The 17,710-nt window shown below is 43.0% G+C and overlaps 1 protein-coding gene across 2 annotated transcripts in view; it reads right to left on the reverse strand.

Annotated features, from left to right (window-relative positions):
* Positions 1–7,689: 7,689 nt before the first annotated feature.
* LTBP4 (latent transforming growth factor beta binding protein 4) overlaps positions 7,690–17,710 on the reverse strand; it is a 273,052-nt gene continuing 263,031 nt past the window's right edge. For both annotated transcript variants that reach the window (XM_077285558.1, XM_077285559.1), the window contains 5 exons: positions 14,890–15,033; positions 14,624–14,776; positions 12,104–12,583; positions 11,871–12,020; positions 7,690–9,187 (listed from right to left, as the gene is read on the reverse strand). In XM_077285558.1, coding sequence (XP_077141673.1) covers positions 9,039–9,187; positions 11,871–12,020; positions 12,104–12,583; positions 14,624–14,776; positions 14,890–15,033 — 1,076 coding nt within the window. In that variant the 3' untranslated portion in view covers positions 7,690–9,038. The remainder of the gene's footprint in view (positions 9,188–11,870; positions 12,021–12,103; positions 12,584–14,623; positions 14,777–14,889; positions 15,034–17,710) is intronic.

Consider the following 17,710-nt stretch of genomic DNA (forward strand, 5'->3'; position numbering starts at 1 on the left):
GAAGAAAAAATTATTACATTTTTACCACCAAAATTTAGTTTTAGCCCCAGATTTTACATTTTCAGGAGGGGAAATGGGCAGAAATGGCACCAAAATTTGTCCCACAATTTCTGCTGAATGTAGACATACCTCATTTGTGGCTGTACAGTGCTGCTTAGCCATACGGCTTCACTTTGGAGGGGCAGAGCACTATTTGCCTCCTGGATCTCAAATTTTCCTAGAATAGTTTGCGAACTCCATATACAGAGCGCTTAAATGTTAGGAAAGCAAAATTCCCTCTCGAGTGACCCGATTTTGGAAATTATACCCGTTTCGGAATTCATCTACAGGTGTAGTGACGATTTTGACTCAATGGGTGTTTCCCAGAAACAACAGCTGTGGATGTTGCTGAGTGAAAATTGCAAACTGCACTGTAGTGAATAATAACAGAAAATCCGAAAACATTATAAGCAAAACCCGGGAAACGACACTAGTGTGAGTAAAATGATCACCCGGTTGCTCAAATCATCGCTCCAAAACAACATATCAAAAAGGAGGAACAGGAGCCCAGAGTACAAATATATGAAAATCTTTATTAATACAAGAAGTTTAAAAGATCAGGACAAAGACTGTAATAGCGAGTGTACCACAACAATACATAAAGGGGAAAAAGGAAGGGACAACCCTAGCCCTCCAACCCCAGCGCTATTAGGAATGATCAAACCAATGAGTAATAGATGAAAAATAAGTACTAATATAGCGCAAAAGGGTTTATGCAATGGGGAGCAAAATAGTCAATACAAAAAGCTGCCAGCTAGATATATAGTCCACAGTCTACAGCAAGTGCCCTGTACCATTGTATATGAGGACCTGGAACGCAGCAGCGGTAACAATAAGAGACATGCTTACCCATGCAATGAGGGGGGACAGAGGAGAAGGGGTCCCGCCGGTAGTAGAGCCCCGACGCACGTTTCGCAGCGCTCACACGCTGCTTCCTCAAGGGGATATGGTATCTGATGGTACAGGACCTGTCTTTAACCCCCCTGACCCGGGTCACATGACCAGCAACCACCAATCATAGTGGCGCTGTCGGCGCATGCGCACTGCGGCGGGGAGTGCTCCGTACAAGGACCTGGCGTCAGGCCAAGCACGCAGGCCAGGAGGAAAACCTCCGGACCTGCGCACAAAGCTAGTGAGACACCCGTCCCTGCTTTATACATGAAGACATCTACATTTCCTGCGCTGTAGACCTGTGCCATCATCTGTCCACCTCGAAGACTGATTATATTATTTATTATTGTTACTGTTATATTGGCCTATTACAGATGTTTTAGTTTACCTATGGCTGCGGGTTCTTAGTTATCCTTTATGCGGGCCTGAATGTGTATATTATGCAGATCCATTTTTTGATGTTCCACTTACTATTCTCCAGCTGCATGCGCGCCCCCGTGTGGCCGTGCGCGTCGCCCTGTGTGCGGGTGGCTACCGCGCAGGGACGGGTGTCTCACTAGCTTTGTGCGCAGGTCCGGAGGTTTTCCTCCTGGCCTGCGTGCTTGGCCTGACGCCAGGTCCTTGTACGGAGCACTCCCCGCCGCAGTGCGCATGCGCCGACAGCGCCACTATGATTGGTGGTTGCCGGTCATGTGACCCGGGTCAGGGGGGTTAAAGACAGGTCCTGTACCATCAGATACCATATCCCCTTGAGGAAGCAGCGTGTGAGCGCTGCGAAACGTGCGTCGGGGCTCTACTACCGGCGGGACCCCTTCTCCTCTGTCCCCCCTCATTGCATGGGTAAGCATGTCTCTTATTGTTACCGCTGCTGCGTTCCAGGTCCTCATATACAATGGTACAGGGCACTTGCTGTAGACTGTGGACTATATATCTAGCTGGCAGCTTTTTGTATTGACTATTTTGCTCCCCATTGCATAAACCCTTTTGCGCTATATTAGTACTTATTTTTCATCTATTACTCATTGGTTTGATCATTCCTAATAGTGCTGGGGTTGGAGGGCTAGGGTTGTCCCTTCCTTTTTCCCCTTTATGTATTGTTGTGGTACACTCGCTATTACAGTCTTTGTCCTGATCTTTTAAACTTCTTGTATTAATAAAGATTTTCATATATTTGTACTCTGGGCTCCTGTTCCTCCTTTTTGATATGCACTGTAGTGACCAGTACTTTGTAGTGACCAGTACATTGTAGAGACCAGTATTTTGTGCTCACCTCATGATTCTGGAGACATGCACCCATAAATTAGGCTGGCTGTCATCGCTACAGAAATGCCAAACATTTGGACGCTAAATGTGGTTTAGGCACACTGTAGGGCTCAAAAGGGAGGGGGCATTTGGATTTGGGAGCGCAGAATTTGCTGAATTTCTTTTGAGGGGTGAGGCGCCATTTCACTTTTCTAGAGCCTTTGTATGACCAGTAACGAGGAAGCCCCCTATATTTCCATTGATAGATGACGGACCTGTGTGGGGGACTTGCTTTTTTTTGTGGATTGAGTTGAAGCTTTTATTGGGAACATTTTACATAGCATTTGGGATCACGTTTATCCTGCGCTCTACCATAAGCACTTACTTTGGGGTTTCCATCTAAATCTCAGAGTGACGTGATTCAGATTAAACACCCAAGGGATCAATTTACTATAATAAAGCAGCAGAGATACGCTTGTCTCCATCTGACCTCTGTTCAGCGTTGTTCTTCTTTTCAGAAGTGCACTAAACTGTGTACGACTGCTCTTTTATGCACGCCTAAAATGACGGACAGCGCCAGACGGCATCCACAGTGCCTCCATCTGCCTCATTATAGCGAATCTTCTGCCGGGGGTTCCATCTGAACCACGTATTTCAGAGATTTACATGGAAACCCCGGTGTAAGCGCTCAGCGCTGATTGCAGGATAAATGTGCGCCGATCCTTACTGCGATCTTTGGGAGTCAGAATGAAAAAATCAACAGCAGGTGAAGAATTGGTTTTGTTTATTTTTCACGCCGTTCCTCATGTGGTGTAAGTGGTTTGGTGACTTTATTCTTCGGGTCGGTGCGAAACAAAGGTTTATATTGTTTCTTTATGTTTGGCCGCTGTCACACAGAGAAGCACATTGCTAAGGAGAGTAAAACTAATCCCAAACTGTTCTTCAACTATATCAATAGTAAAAGAATAAAAACTGAAAATGTAGGCCCCTTAAAAAATAGTGAGGAAAGAATGGTTGTAGATGACGAGGAAAAAGCTAACATATTAAACACCTTCTCCACGGTATTCACGGTGGAAAATGAAATGCTAGGTGAAATCCCAAGAAACAATGAAAACCCTATATTAAGGGTCACCAATCTAACCCAAGAAGAGGTGCGAAACCGGCTAAATAAGATTAAAATAGATAAATCTCCGGGTCCGGATGGCATACACCCACGAGTACTAAGAGAACTAAGTAATGTAATAGATAAACCATTATTTCTTATTTTTAGGGACTCTATAGCGACAGGGTCTGTTCCGCAGGACTGGCGCATAGCAAATGTGGTGCCAATATTCAAAAAGGGCTCTAAAAGTGAACCTGGAAATTATAGGCCAGTAAGTCTAACCTCTACTGTTGGTAAAATATTTGAAGGGTTTCTGAAGGATGTTATTCTGGATTATCTCAATGAGAATAACTGTTTAACTCCATATCAGCATGGGTTTATGAGAAATCGCTGCTGTCAAACCAATCTAATCAGTTTTTATGAAGAGGTAAGCTATAGGCTGGACCACGGTGAGTCATTGGACGTGGTATATCTCGATTTTTCCAAAGCGTTTGATACCGTACCGCACAAGAGGTTGGTACACAAAATGAGAATGCTTGGTCTGGGGGAAAATGTGTGTAAATGGGTTAGTAACTGGCTTAGTGATAGAAAGCAGAGGGTGGTTATAAATGGTATAGTCTCTAACTGGGTCGCTGTGACCAGTGGGGTACCGCAGGGGTCGGTATTGGGACCTGTTCTCTTCAACATATTCATTAATGATCTGGTAGAAGGTTTACACAGTAAAATATTGATATTTGCAGATGATACAAAACTATGTAAAGCAGTTAATACAAGAGAAGATAGTATTCTGCTACAGATGGATCTGGATAAGTTGGAAACTTGGGCTGAAAGGTGGCAGATGAGGTTTAACAATGATAAATGTAAGGTTATACACATGGGAAGAAGGAATCAATGTCACCATTACACACTGAATGGGAAACCACTGGGTAAATCTGACATGGAGAAGGACTTGGGGATCCTAGTTAATGATAAACTTACCTGGAGCAGCCAGTGCCAGGCAGCAGCTGCCAAGGCAAACAGGATCATGGGGTGCATTAAAAGAGGTCTGGATACACATGATGAGAGCATTATACTGCCTCTGTACAAATCCCTAGTTAGACCGCACATGGAGTACTGTGTCCAGTTTTGGGCACCGGTGTTCAAGAAGGATATAATGGAACTAGAGAGAGTACAAAGGAGGGCAACAAAATTAATAAAGGGGATGGGAGAACTACAATACCCAGATAGATTAGCGAAATTAGGATTATTTAGTCTAGAAAAAAGACGACTGAGGGGCGATCTAATAACCATGTATAAGTATATAAGGGGACAATACAAATATCTCGCTGAGGATCTGTTTATACCAAGGAAGGTGACGGGCACAAGGGGGCATTCTTTGCGTCTGGAGGAGAGAAGGTTTTTCCACCAAAATAGAAGAGGATTCTTTACTGTTAGGGCAGTGAGAATCTGGAATTGCTTGCCTGAGGAGGTGGTGATGGCGAACTCAGTTGAGGGGTTCAAGAGAGGCCTGGATGTCTTCCTGGAGCAGAACAATATTGTATCATACAATTATTAGGTTCTGTAGAAGGACGTAGATCTGGGGATTTATTATGATGGAATATAGGCTGAACTGGATGGACAAATGTCTTTTTTCGGCCTTACTAACTATGTAACTATGTAACTATGTAACACATTAAGCATCGCCATATTTTGAGAGCTATAATTTTTGAATTATTTCTGCTGACAGTCATGTAAAGGCTTTTTTTGTTGCGTGACGATGTGATGTTTTTATTGGTACCATTTTTGGGCAAACAAAATTTTTTGATCGCTTTCTATTCCAATTGTTGGGAGGCAGAATGAACAAAAAACAGCAATTCAGGGATTGTTTGTTTTTATGCCATTTCCTGTGTGGTAAAATTGATAAGGCAGCTTTATTCTTTGGGTTAGTAGGATTACAGCGATACCACATTTATATAGTATTTTTGTGTTTTGGCGCTTTTACACAATAAAAAATATTTTATAGAAAAAAATAATTATTTTTGCATCGCTTTATTCTGAGAGCTATAATTTTATTTTTACGCTGATGGAGCTGTATGGCGGCTTGTTTTTTGCGGGACAAGAAGACAATTTCAGCAATTTCCATTTTTATATACATTTGTCCTTTTTATTGTGGTTTATTCCACTTTTTGTTCAGCAGTATGAAAGCATTGTATTTTGCTTCATTTTTTTACGGTATTCACTGAAGAGGTGAACTAGAGAGATAGTTTTATAGGTCGGGTCGCTCCAAACTCGGCAATACCAAATGTGTACTTTTACGGTTTTTATATTTTTTTTTTATAAAAATCTTTATTTATGGGTACAATATATACGTTATATACTCGAGTATAAGCCGAGACCCCTAATTTTGCCACAAAAAACTGGGAACACTTAATGACTCGAGTATAAGCCTAGGGTGGGAAATGCAGCAGCTACTGGTTGAATTTAAAAAATTAAAAATAGATACCAATAAAAGAAAATTAATTGAGACATCAGTAGGTTGTGTTTTTGAATATCCATATTGAATCAGGAGCCCCATATAATGCTCCATAAAGTTCATGATTGGCCCATATAATGCTCCATAAAGTTGATTATGGCCCCATAAGATGCTCCATAAAAAATATGCCCCATATAATGCTGCATAAAGGTTGATTACGGTCCCATAAGATGCTCCATATAAAATATTCAACATGTAATGCTGCATGAAAGTTGATTATGGCCCCATAAGATGCTCCATAGAAAATTTGCCTCATATAATGCTGCATAAAAGTTGATTATGGCCCCATAAGAAGCTCCATAGAAAATATGCCACGTGTAATGCTGCATAAAGGTTGATTATGGCCCCATAAGATGCAGTTTATGCTGATATGATTAACCGTACAGTATATCTGCTGCTGCTGCAATATAAAGTGACTATTCAGGCAGAGGGCGGCGCGCACACTAACACGTCATTGCACCCTCTGACATGAACGTCATAGCCAGAGGATGCGGAAGACGGAGCCTGACGGTGGAACGGGGACAGGTGAATATCGGAATGCTCACCCTCCCCGCTTCCGGTGCAGTCCCTGCTTCTCACTGACAGATGGTCTCCGGGCGCCGGCAGCTTCTTCCAGTGTAGAGCGGTCACTGGTACCACTCATTAAAGTAATGAATATGCGCTCCACCCCTATGGGAGTGGAGTCACGTCCATATTCATTACTTTAATGAGTGGTACCAGTGACCATCTGTCAGTGAGAAGCAGGGACCGCAGCGTGAGTATGATGTGACAGCTGCCGCTCCCCCTCTCCCACCGACCCCCTGACTCGAGTATAAGCCGAGAGGGGCTGAAAACCTCGGCTTATACTAGAGTATATACGGTATATACATATTTTAGTATTTTGTGATTTCAAAAAATATTTTTACAACTTATTTTTACTTTTTCACTTTTTTTCTTAGTCTGGTGACCCAGATGTTTTCATGATGACACCGAGTCACCATGGGAACGTTTGGACCCCCTGCCTTCCTAATGCTGCAATCGATATTGATTGCAGCATTTAGGTAGTTAAAGTGCCTGGAGTGGTGCGGGCACCACTCCTGGCACTGGGTGCCCAGGTGTCAGCTGTCAGAATCAGCTGACACCCGATGGCAATCGGGCATGCACAGCCTCTGTGCGCGCAAAATCGCCATGACGTATCTATACGTGCAAGGTCAGTAAGTACCAGCCAACTTGAACGTATGGATACGTCCAAGGTCGTAAAGAGGTTAATGCATTACATGATTTTATTTGCCTTGGCAGCAGCTGCCTGGCACTAGTCACTCAAGTTGAACACCCATACACACAAGTCTTTTTTAGTTGCAGTTATATCCACGGTTCTATTTAGTACATACATGTAATTTTTTTATCTCCTTGGCCCAAGTCCATGACCTTACATTTCTCAACATTAAACTTCAATTGCCCTTTATTGGCCGAAATCTCCATCTTCAATAAATCCCTCAATATAATATTATCCTCCCCTGTGAAGGTTACCTTACAGAGCTTGTCACCTGCAAATATTGAAATTCTACTCTACAGTATATGCCCACTACAAGTCATTAAGAAATATATTATAAAAACGACGGCCCAGTACTGACCCCTGTGGTACCCCTCTTGCAACTGAAGCCCAATCAGAGTATGTTCCACCCTCTGCTTTTTGAAAACTGAGCCAGTTGTTAACCCAATGACACCTAGATTTCCCTTGTCACATAGTTCTCATTTGATGTACCAGCATGTTTTTTTCTATCTTTTTTCTCCCCAATGTTTGAATATTCTTTTGTACTTTTAACCATTCTTATCACACTGTATATTTTTAGGTCTTTGCCTCATAGCGTGACTTTTGAATGGATGTTCATACATCCTTGAAATAACTCAGACACAAACGGAATTTCTTATTATATACATATATAGTTTATTTCATTAGATTTTTTTTTATAAACAATGACTATAAAAGTGTATAAAAGTCACAATTCGCATTTGTGTAGAAAATAAAATTGAGTGTCTCGTTCGTAAGAAAATGTAGATTCTATAACCTCTAGTGAGAGGCCGAGACCTAGAAATATGTGATGACCCACAATGTGAAGTGCCCGATCACTCCGGTGGATCTCAATGTATGTCATGCGTTAGCAGCTATTACTGGAGACACAAATTGATTATTGATCCCTAGGAAAAACGGACCGCTGAGGCTGCATATTGGATGAGATAGAAGCCATTACTGGTAGGGGGAAATTTATATTACATGTGTGATTTCTCTTATTGGATAAAAAACACAATAAGGGTAGGTCCAAAAATTCTACACTTGTGCTGGTAATATCCATAGTAGAAAACAGTAGCAGGCAGGTAGGTAAAATTTTACAACTCTCATCCGCATGGTGCAATAATGGAAATTGTCCAGTGGTGTCTGTTGCGGATCTTACCCCTTTCCATACAGCAAGTAAAATTAGTAACCTCAAAGACCTACAAACCACTGTTTCATTTATGTATTTCATGGATTGCGGCATCACTATATAAAAGATTTCTAACTACTTCCATTCCCAATGTCTTTTATGAAATAAGCAGATACCACATGTGCCTGAAAGGAAAAGAAATACACAGATAAGGGGTATGAAAGAAGCACTCCCATCAACATCAACGTTTTTATCTTCTTAATATATTGCAGTCATCATATTATATAAGACTGTGTACTTATAATTGCTCATTTTGCCTTTCTACCCAGATAATGCTTCTCTTTTCCATTAAAAACTGACTAGTTGAATCCTTCTAAGCTTAATGTAGAAACGGGAGGAAAATTTTCCCTCTATGAGTCAAGAGTCACTGCAAAATACTCTGGCAGGGGGAGGAGGGAGCAGCTGGGTCAGGAGTTGGAGAGAGGAATGATTTTTGCAGGGACAAGAGACTTCCTGTTTCTACATTGAGCAGACAAAAGAGAGAAATTAGCTGGGTAGAAAGGCAAAATGAGCAATTGTAAGTACACAGTGCTATATAAATTGACTGCAATATATTAAGAGGATAAAAACTTTGATGGGAGGAGGAGGAGTGCTTCTTTAACATATAAAACTTTCAGGGGTTGCCCACAACTGACTGCACTAAAGATACCATTAAACATTTTGGCAATATATACAGAAAAATAAATATCTCCCTCCTGCCATACACGCAAGTTTCCCCCCTTGTTCCACACACGACGACGTGGACATCACAGGAAGTCTTTGGTTTTCCAAGAAATGGATTTTGAGAAAATTATTCCTGGGATGGTACACAGTAGTTGTGTTGTCGAGACATGACAAAGCCACGGGGACAGACGCACTCGTAGGATCCCTCCGTGTTACGGCACTGCCCATTCAGGCACAGCAGAGTGAGATCCTCAGCTTCATCGCATTCATTTACATCTAGAGGAAGAAACAAGAAAACCCAGGATATCGAATCAATGACCCTGATGACTACAGCTCTTAACCTTCTCTTGTTACCTGCACAATTATTCCGAGGCCTTGGATGAATATCCATCAATCAGCCTTGACATTAAAACTACATCCCTAATACTGTGCCCCATTTATAATAAGTTTGTATCAGCCAGCATTAAAATAATTATTCGACCTATAAAAAAGCAGCAAATGTTATAAAAGAAGGAAAGGAAAAAATGCATCTTAAATCCTCCATGGAATCAGAGCAGAAGCTCCAGTGGTCCCCCCAGTTTAGACTAGGACCAGTGGTCATGAACCAAACTATTGGAGTACTGGTGCTCATTCCTGAGCGGTGATGCCAGTAGTATGGCAGGTAACTGCTGCAGGCACTGACTGTCTGCAGAGGTCATGTGCTGGCCACTTCTAAAAAGAAAAACCGGAGGAACACTGGAGATTTTACACTGGATCAGTTGGAGATAGGAGAATAGGGGAACAGAATGTTGTGTTATATTTGTGCTATTTTATAATCTTTTCTATAACCCATTTAGCTTTTTCTACACTAGCTCTTTGGCATCAGGTCAGACAGACTAGCCTTTGCTCTCCACGTGCATCAGTGACTCTTAGACACCTATATCCCTGACATCGATTCACTAGTTGACCATCCCTGGATCACTTTTAGATGATACTACCCATTGCAGACTGGGAAATCTCCATAATACCTGCCATTTTGGAGAAGCCATCATATGAAAGTCACTCATAGCCACAGCTTTGCTCATATTCCCTACTTCAAACATATCAACCTCAAGAACATAGTGTTCACTTGCTTCTTAATATCATCATTGTCACCATATAATCAATGTTTGTCACGTTATCTTCCCTTTTCAGTGGCTTTATTGTTGTGGCAGATTGGTGTATGTTTGCTGAGAAATGTCCCATTCTAATATTTTTACCACTGCAATTTGGTATGCAATATTATTGTAATCATATGGTACAGGTATTATTGGATGTGCCAATTAACTAAGATTCAGAAACAGTAGTCCTTCCCTCCCTCAGCTGGAAGGCAGAAGCAATGTGCACCCTACAAAGATCCAATTAATTGGGTGCCTTATTGTATTTAGTGGCCCCGTTGACAAGTGCTTTATCTATAGCAGTAATTCTTAACAGCTATGGACATCTTTGGCATGGTAAAAACTATTTTTACACATTAGTTGTTACCTTTACGTAATACAATTTTACTAAATTTCAGTCGGCAATAATCATTCCTTCATTTTCAGAATTCTTGATAATGCAGTTTGTAGCCTAATCCAAATTTCTGATTTTTCTCTTGTGGGATTGTCCCTCCCAGTAATATAGGTAGGATGTGAGCTCTGTGTGTGCTGCTTTATTCATTAGTTCATGAAGCGACCCAGCTTCTATCCTGCACCTATTTCCTCTTCATCTGCTTTCCTCCTTATCTGTAGCCTGTTTCTCCACCCTCTCTGAGACTGAACCATATTTCTCCCCCTCTCCAGACTTTGGAGATCTGTGTATAACCCTCGTACTGCTGCCTTAGGGTACCGTCTCACATAACGATTTACCAACGATCACGACCAGCGATACGACCTGGCCGTGATCGTTGGAAAGTCGTTGTGTGGTCGCTGGGGAGCTGTCACACAGACCGCTCTCCAGCGACCAACGATGCCGAGGTTCGCTGGTAACCAGGGTAAACATCGGGTTACTAAGTGCAGGGCCGCGCTTAGTAACCCGATGTTTACCGTGGTTACCAGCGTAAAAGTAAAAAAAAAACAAAACGTACATACTCACCATCTGATGTCCGTCAGGTCCCTTGCCGTCCGCTTCCTGCTCTGACTGAGATCCGGCCGTACAGTGAGAGCAGAGCACAGCGGTGACGTCACCGCTGTGATCTGCTCTCACTTTCCGGCCGGCACTCACAGTCAGTGCGGGAAGCAGACGGCAAGGGACCTGACGGACATCAGATGGTGAGTATGTACGTTTTTTTTTTTTTTACTTTTACGCTGGTAACCACGGTAGACATCGGGTTACTAAGCACGGCCCTGCGCTTAGTAACCCGATGTTTACCCTGGTTACAAGCGAACGCATCGCTGGATCGCTGTCACACACAACGATCCAGCGATGACAGCGGGAGATCCAGCGACGAAAGAAAGTTTCAAACGATCTGCTACGACGTACGCTTCTCAGCAGGGTCCCTGATCGCTGCTGCGTGTCAGACACTGCGAGATCGTAACTATATCGCTAGAACGTCACGAATCGTGCCGTCGTAGCGATAAAAATGCCACTGTGTGACGGTACCTAATTGAAAGAACGGAGAGGATGGAAAGCCTGAGCTTTGATGGATTTGTATTAGCTTTGCAGATCACTCAGCTAGGTAAAGTACTTAAAGACGCTCATCAGCTGTAAAAGGGAAAGACATTTCTTAATAAAAACTAATTAGAAAGTTGACTAATTCTGTATTTCGGAAGTAAATAAACAATCAATGAATATGCAAAGGTGTAAATAGCCTTTAAAATAACTGAGTATTGAGCCACATTTACCGCAGTGTGCATTGGACACATTGCAATGTGACCAGAGATACAAAATACCCCAGGGAACTTTGACATCTTTTTGGATTTTGGAACCATTGTGTTCTTTAGAACCCTGGCCTCTTTCTTACCAATGCATGCCATTCGAGTCATGTCCAACCTGTACCCATCGTAACAGTCACAGGTATAACCCTCTGGGACTCTAATACATCGACCATTTTCACAGCCATTGAGGATTCCACACTCTTCAGCTTGGAGTCCTTCAAATTGCTCATATCGATCTGCAGGAAATTAAAAGCATATATAAAGGGATCACATAGATCATAGAGCCCTGGTAAGAAAACCCCAAATTGCTGTATTTTACCATCATATGCTTCTCTCAGCCCTCCTCTCCAACTAGGTAGACCATCCTCATCAAGTCCTCCAGGCCTCCATGCCTGTGTCCTTCGTCCATCCTCATATCCAATCCCCGTGGAGCCAGAGCTTCTAGGTCTGGTACGTGGTGGAGATGGTCGCAGTCTAGGATCATAGGGAGGTTCTGGTCTTCGGAAAGGTGGTCCTGGCTCATCTAAACCTGTATCCGGATATGAAATATCAGACTCAAAGTCTGGGGACTCAAAAGGTGGGAGGCTGTACACCGAGTCTCGTGGGCCATAGGGTGGCTGTACACGGGATCCGAACCCCACTCCAGGAGGTGCAGGGTAGGCTTCATATCCGGGTCTGACTATTCCAGGAGCCGGATTAGCAAAAGAATCAGCTCCATACGGGACTCCATAACCTGGACCGTATTCAGATCCATAATCATAAGGAGATCTCAGGCCATTGCAGAGAGCCTCAAAATCATCTGTAAAGAAATAAGTAATGAGTGTCAAGCCAGGCACTATTACAGTGTTTGTAATGTATATTCATGTTGTCAATTGACTGTGTCAGATTAGATAACAAAGGTCTGTTTTTTTATTTACCAGAAACAGCGCCACTTTAGTTTATAGGCTGCGCATGGTACTGCAGCTCATCTCCATTCATTTGGATGGAGATGAGCTGACATACCAGAAATGACAATGGAAATGATTAGTACAGGTAAAAGGGGCTTGTAGGGATTGCCTAACAAACAGGAAATCCCTGCATGTGTTGCAACTGTCGAACAGCCGCGAGACATGCAGCCGAACTCGAACATATTGGAGGAACCCTGTTTTTTTACATCTTTTCACTAGCACTTGCAGATTACTGTGATTTTTTGAAACTGAGTGTTTTGGGTTTTACTATGCTCTTTTGTGTCTTCAAGTTTCTTGGTAGTGTGTAAACATGTTCCTACAGACTTGTTCACTGTGCAAGTAGCCCATGTGTTCCTGTTTCCATATTATTTGAGCATGCTCGGTTAGCACATGAGCATGCTCAGATAACACCTTATCCTAGCACGTTTGCTCATCACTAGTGGCCATGCATGCACGCTATTCATACCCCATGTGATGCAGTGACCCCTGTTACAGCTAGGGGATGCTGTAAGTGCTCCTCGGGATGCGCATGGAGGCGTATCTGTGATTATGATGGTGAAACAGTGACCGGCAGGATTGTAAATGGCCGGTATGTGTCGCAAAGGGAGTCTGTGCTGTAAGCCTGAATTAATGTTGTTCTGGGACCTGTAGTCCCACAAGTATTTGTATAGTTTGTAAAGGGAGGCTTGGAGGATTAGTTGGAGAGCTGGGCAGGTCTGACTAACCACACACACCTCCCACCCAGGGGAGGGGTTACAGATATATAATGTGACTATGTTGGTCACATGGGGGAGAGTGTGTAGGTCCTGAAGGCTTGTGTGTTGGGAGATCCTGGGAGTAGGATCGGATCCCTGAATAGCGCACTGAGAGGCCTTGGATCTGAAGGCCTGTGTTGGAAGTTCCTGGGAGAAGGACTTCCTGAATAGCGCACTGAGAGGCCGTGGACCTGAAGACTTGTGTGTTGGGAGATCCTGGGAGTAGGATCGGATCCCTGAATAGCGCACTGAGAGGCCTTGGATCTGAAGGCCTGTGTTGGAAGTTCCTGGGAGAAGGACTTCCTGAATAGCGCACTGAGAGGCCGTGGACCTGAAGGCTTGTGTGTTGGGAGATCCTGGGAGTAGGATCGGATCCCTGAATAGCGCACTGAGAGGCCTTGGATCTGAAGGCCTGTGTTGGAAGTTCCTGGGAGAAGGACCTGAATAGCACATGGAGTGGCCTTGTATGCAGAGTCTGCAACGGCACTGCATTGGAGGATCTGGACTGTCAGGTGGCCTGGTGAGCAAGGCATTGTCTGGGACGGTTAACCCAGTTCGGCAGCTTCCCTGAGAGAGAGAGAGGATGGACATGAGTCAGCGTGTGGAGCAGGAGATCCTGGAAGGTAACCCAGAGTTTGGGGAACTGTGTGCACTGACGAGGGTCAGTAATGAACTATGTGGTCTCCCACGGTAACTGGACGAAGTGAGGTCTGGCGTGTTTAGAGACTGCGAACCAATGTCGTGTGCGCTATATGAGTAGAGACATTGATACAGCGTACGGACATCCCCCGGGAACTAGTCAAGGAGGGCTGGCGGGTGTAGTGTCTGAACTGTGAGTTAAAGCCATATATGAAGTATCTAAGTTAAAGCTGCAACGTGATGTCATCTGTTGGTGCGTATTGTGTTCCATGAAGTATATAATGAACTGTGCATGACTCGGTTTATGATGCCATAATAAACTGCATGGACTGTTTAAGTAGATGATTGTTAAATTAGTGTGGGTGGGACTTGTGTGACCGTTTTTCTATGACTGTACAGCTGTGGCCAGGAGAAGCGGAACGGATCGTCTGGTCGCACATGCGACCTGCAGCACTCACTAAATCTATACCCTGAAGGCACGAAGATAGCCGAGCGTACCTGAATCTCTGGCTGGGCAAAGTGCACAATTCATGCCCCAGGCTTCTCCGTACAGGCAGCAACATTCTGTGTATGTTGTCTGTCTCTCCATCAGAAGGCGCTTACACACCAGGTCTGCTCCAACCGTTCTCCAGCACAGGGCTACAGTATTTTCTAAGGGAGAAGAAAATGTAATTAATTACCTAATTAGGAGGCATCTTCCATGTGAGACCATAGTGTAATTGCTCATAAGCCAACATTGCTGTACTTTTTGGCAGTCCACTTACCTGCAGCCTGGCTGGTGTTGGTGATGCATCTCCGCAGCGTTGTGTCCAGCACCAGCGGGGGATTACATGTGCAGAAATAGGACCCCACTGTATTAATACAGTTCCCACCCTCACACACGTCTTCCTCCTGGCATTCATCATTATCTGCAAGAGAAAAGAAAACTTCTATCACTGATCAAGAGCACAAAGTTTTGTACTAAATGCAATCAGCATTTCAATATTTTTTTTTTACTTTGGTCATTGATAGAACACACAAGTACAGAATGATTTTCTATAATATTTAGTATTGTCTATGTCATTCTCGCCAAGTTGTCACGGATCAGAAAGAAGCACTTTTATCAGAAATAGCGCCACTCATGTCTGTAGTCTGTGCCTGGTATTACGGTGCTTCAATACCAGATACCGCCCATTACTAAGAATGGCACTGTTTCTAGTTAGGGCGTAATTCCAAATGCAACAAATGGACAAAAGTAGCGTTGTTTCTGGATATCTGCAATACCAGGAGCAGCCATAGAAAAGAGTGGCGTCACTTCTGACTAAGCTGCAGTACCAGACACAGCCCTCAGATAAGAGTGGCATCACTTCTGACTAATTACATAGATAAGAGTGCAATACCAGACAGAGGCCCAAGGCAAGAATGGTGCTGCCTTGGGCTGAGCTGCAAAACCAGTTAAAATATGCTCAAATGTAATTTTTTTGGGTGGATAAAAGTTTTATAGTGGAAACCACGGCATGAAATGCTCTTTTTTTTTTGGGGGGGGGGGCAGTTTTTCCTTTCCTAAAGCATTTTTTAAAGAGATTTTTAACCACTTGTTTCTTGATGTATATTGTTTTAAGCCACTTGTTTTTTTACAGCCTCTTTGACTTGATGTATGAAGTAGTGCCTCAAAAATTGACGTACAGTTCTAACATATTACAGTGCATTTTTCAAAAACTCCAGAAAAAAAAAACCTCAAGAAAACTCCTCAAATGAACAGCATAGTGGATTTCAAAAGAAATGAAAAGGAAGAGATTTCCTAGCATTTTTGTAGCTATTTTTGACGCAGTTTTTACTGTATGTGAAATAAATCTCGTCATGATTCATCAAAGTGTTTACTCCAGAAATCTGACAAAATATTTTGACTTTTGGCATTTTCACACCAGTTTTGGAAAGCTCTGCCAAAATGGGCAAAACTGGGAAGTGACGGGGCGTGGTGACGCCTGCTCGTGTGATTCTTGACCTTACACCACACATTTTACTCCGGTTTCTAAATGGAGTAAGATATGTGGCGAGCCGCAAGCCACTTTTAAGGTGGTTCTGATTCATTAAGTGGCATATCATAATTACGTACAGGTATTGTGGTATTTAGGAGCACCACTTCAGATTTGAGCAGTCAAAATAGGATAGCGCCCCCCTTGTCCTGCTATTCAAGGTTTCCTTATGATGCCAACACTAACACAAGCTTTCTATATTATATGCATCACTATATAGGTTTACCTACATCTTTCACGAGCCCTATGTAACACTCCCTTTAAATGTTAGAGCTTGTCTTGTAGGACAATGATGGCGGACATGGAATTTACACTAAAGGGGTATTCCCATCTCCAAGATCCTATCCCAATATGTAGTAAGTGTAAATAATAAAATGAGAAAATACCTCCAAATAAAAATGTAGTACAGTTTTTCTGATTCACTATGTACAGTGCCTTGAGAAAGTATTCGGCCCCCTTGAACTTTTCCCACATATCATGCTTCAAACATAAAGATACCAAATGTAAATTTTTGGTGAAGAATCAACAACAAGTGGAACACAATTGTGAAGTTGAACGAAATGTATTGGATATTTTAACTTTTTGTGGAAATTGAAAAACTGAAAAGTGGGGCGTTTAATATTATTCGGCCCCTTTAACTTAATACTTTGTTGCGCCACCTTTTGCTGCGATTACAGCTGCAAGTCACTTGGGGTATGTCTCTATCAGTTTTGTACATCGAGAGACTGAAATTCTTGCCCACTCTTTCTTGGCAAACAGCTCGAGCTCAGTGAGGTTTGATGGAGATTGTTTGTGAACAGCAGTTTTCAGCTCTTTCCACAGATTCTCGATTGGATTGAGGTCTGGACTCTGACTTGGCCATTCTAACATCTGGATACCTTTATTTGTAAACCATTCCATTGTAGATTTTGCTTTATGTTTGGGATCATTGTCTTGTTGGAAGACAAATCTCCGTCCCAGTCTCAGGTCTTTTGCAGACTCCAACAAGTTTTCCACAGGAATGGTCCTGTATTTGGCTCCATCCATCTTCCCATCAATTTTAACCATCTTCCCTGTCCCTGCTGAAGAAACGCAGGCCCAAACCATGATGCTGCCACCACCATGTTTGACAGTGGGGATGGTGTGTTCAGGGTGATGAGCTGTGTTGTCTTTTTGCCAAACATATCATTTGGCATTGTTGCCAAAAAGTTCGATTTTGGTTTCATCTGACCAGAGCACCTTCTTCCACATGTTTGGTGTCTGCCAGGTGGCTTGTTGCAAACATTAAACAACACTTTTTATGGATATCTTTGAGAAATGGCTTTCTTCTTGCCACTCTTCCATAAAGGCCAGATTTGTGTCCTATGGATAGACTGTCCCACCTCAGCTGTAGATCTCTGCAGTTCATCCAGAGTGATCATGGGCCTCTTGGCTGCATCTCTGATCAGTCTTCTCCTTGTTTGAGATGAAACGGCCGGGTCTTGGTAGATTTGCAGTGGTATGATACTCTTTCCATTTCAATATGATCGCTTGCACAGTGCTCCTTCGGATGTTTAAAGTTTTGTAAATCATTTTGTATCCAAATCCAGCT

The sequence above is a fragment of the Ranitomeya variabilis genome, chromosome 2, assembly GCF_051348905.1.
Source record: "Ranitomeya variabilis isolate aRanVar5 chromosome 2, aRanVar5.hap1, whole genome shotgun sequence".
In the NCBI taxonomy this organism is placed as follows: domain Eukaryota; kingdom Metazoa; phylum Chordata; class Amphibia; order Anura; family Dendrobatidae; genus Ranitomeya; species Ranitomeya variabilis.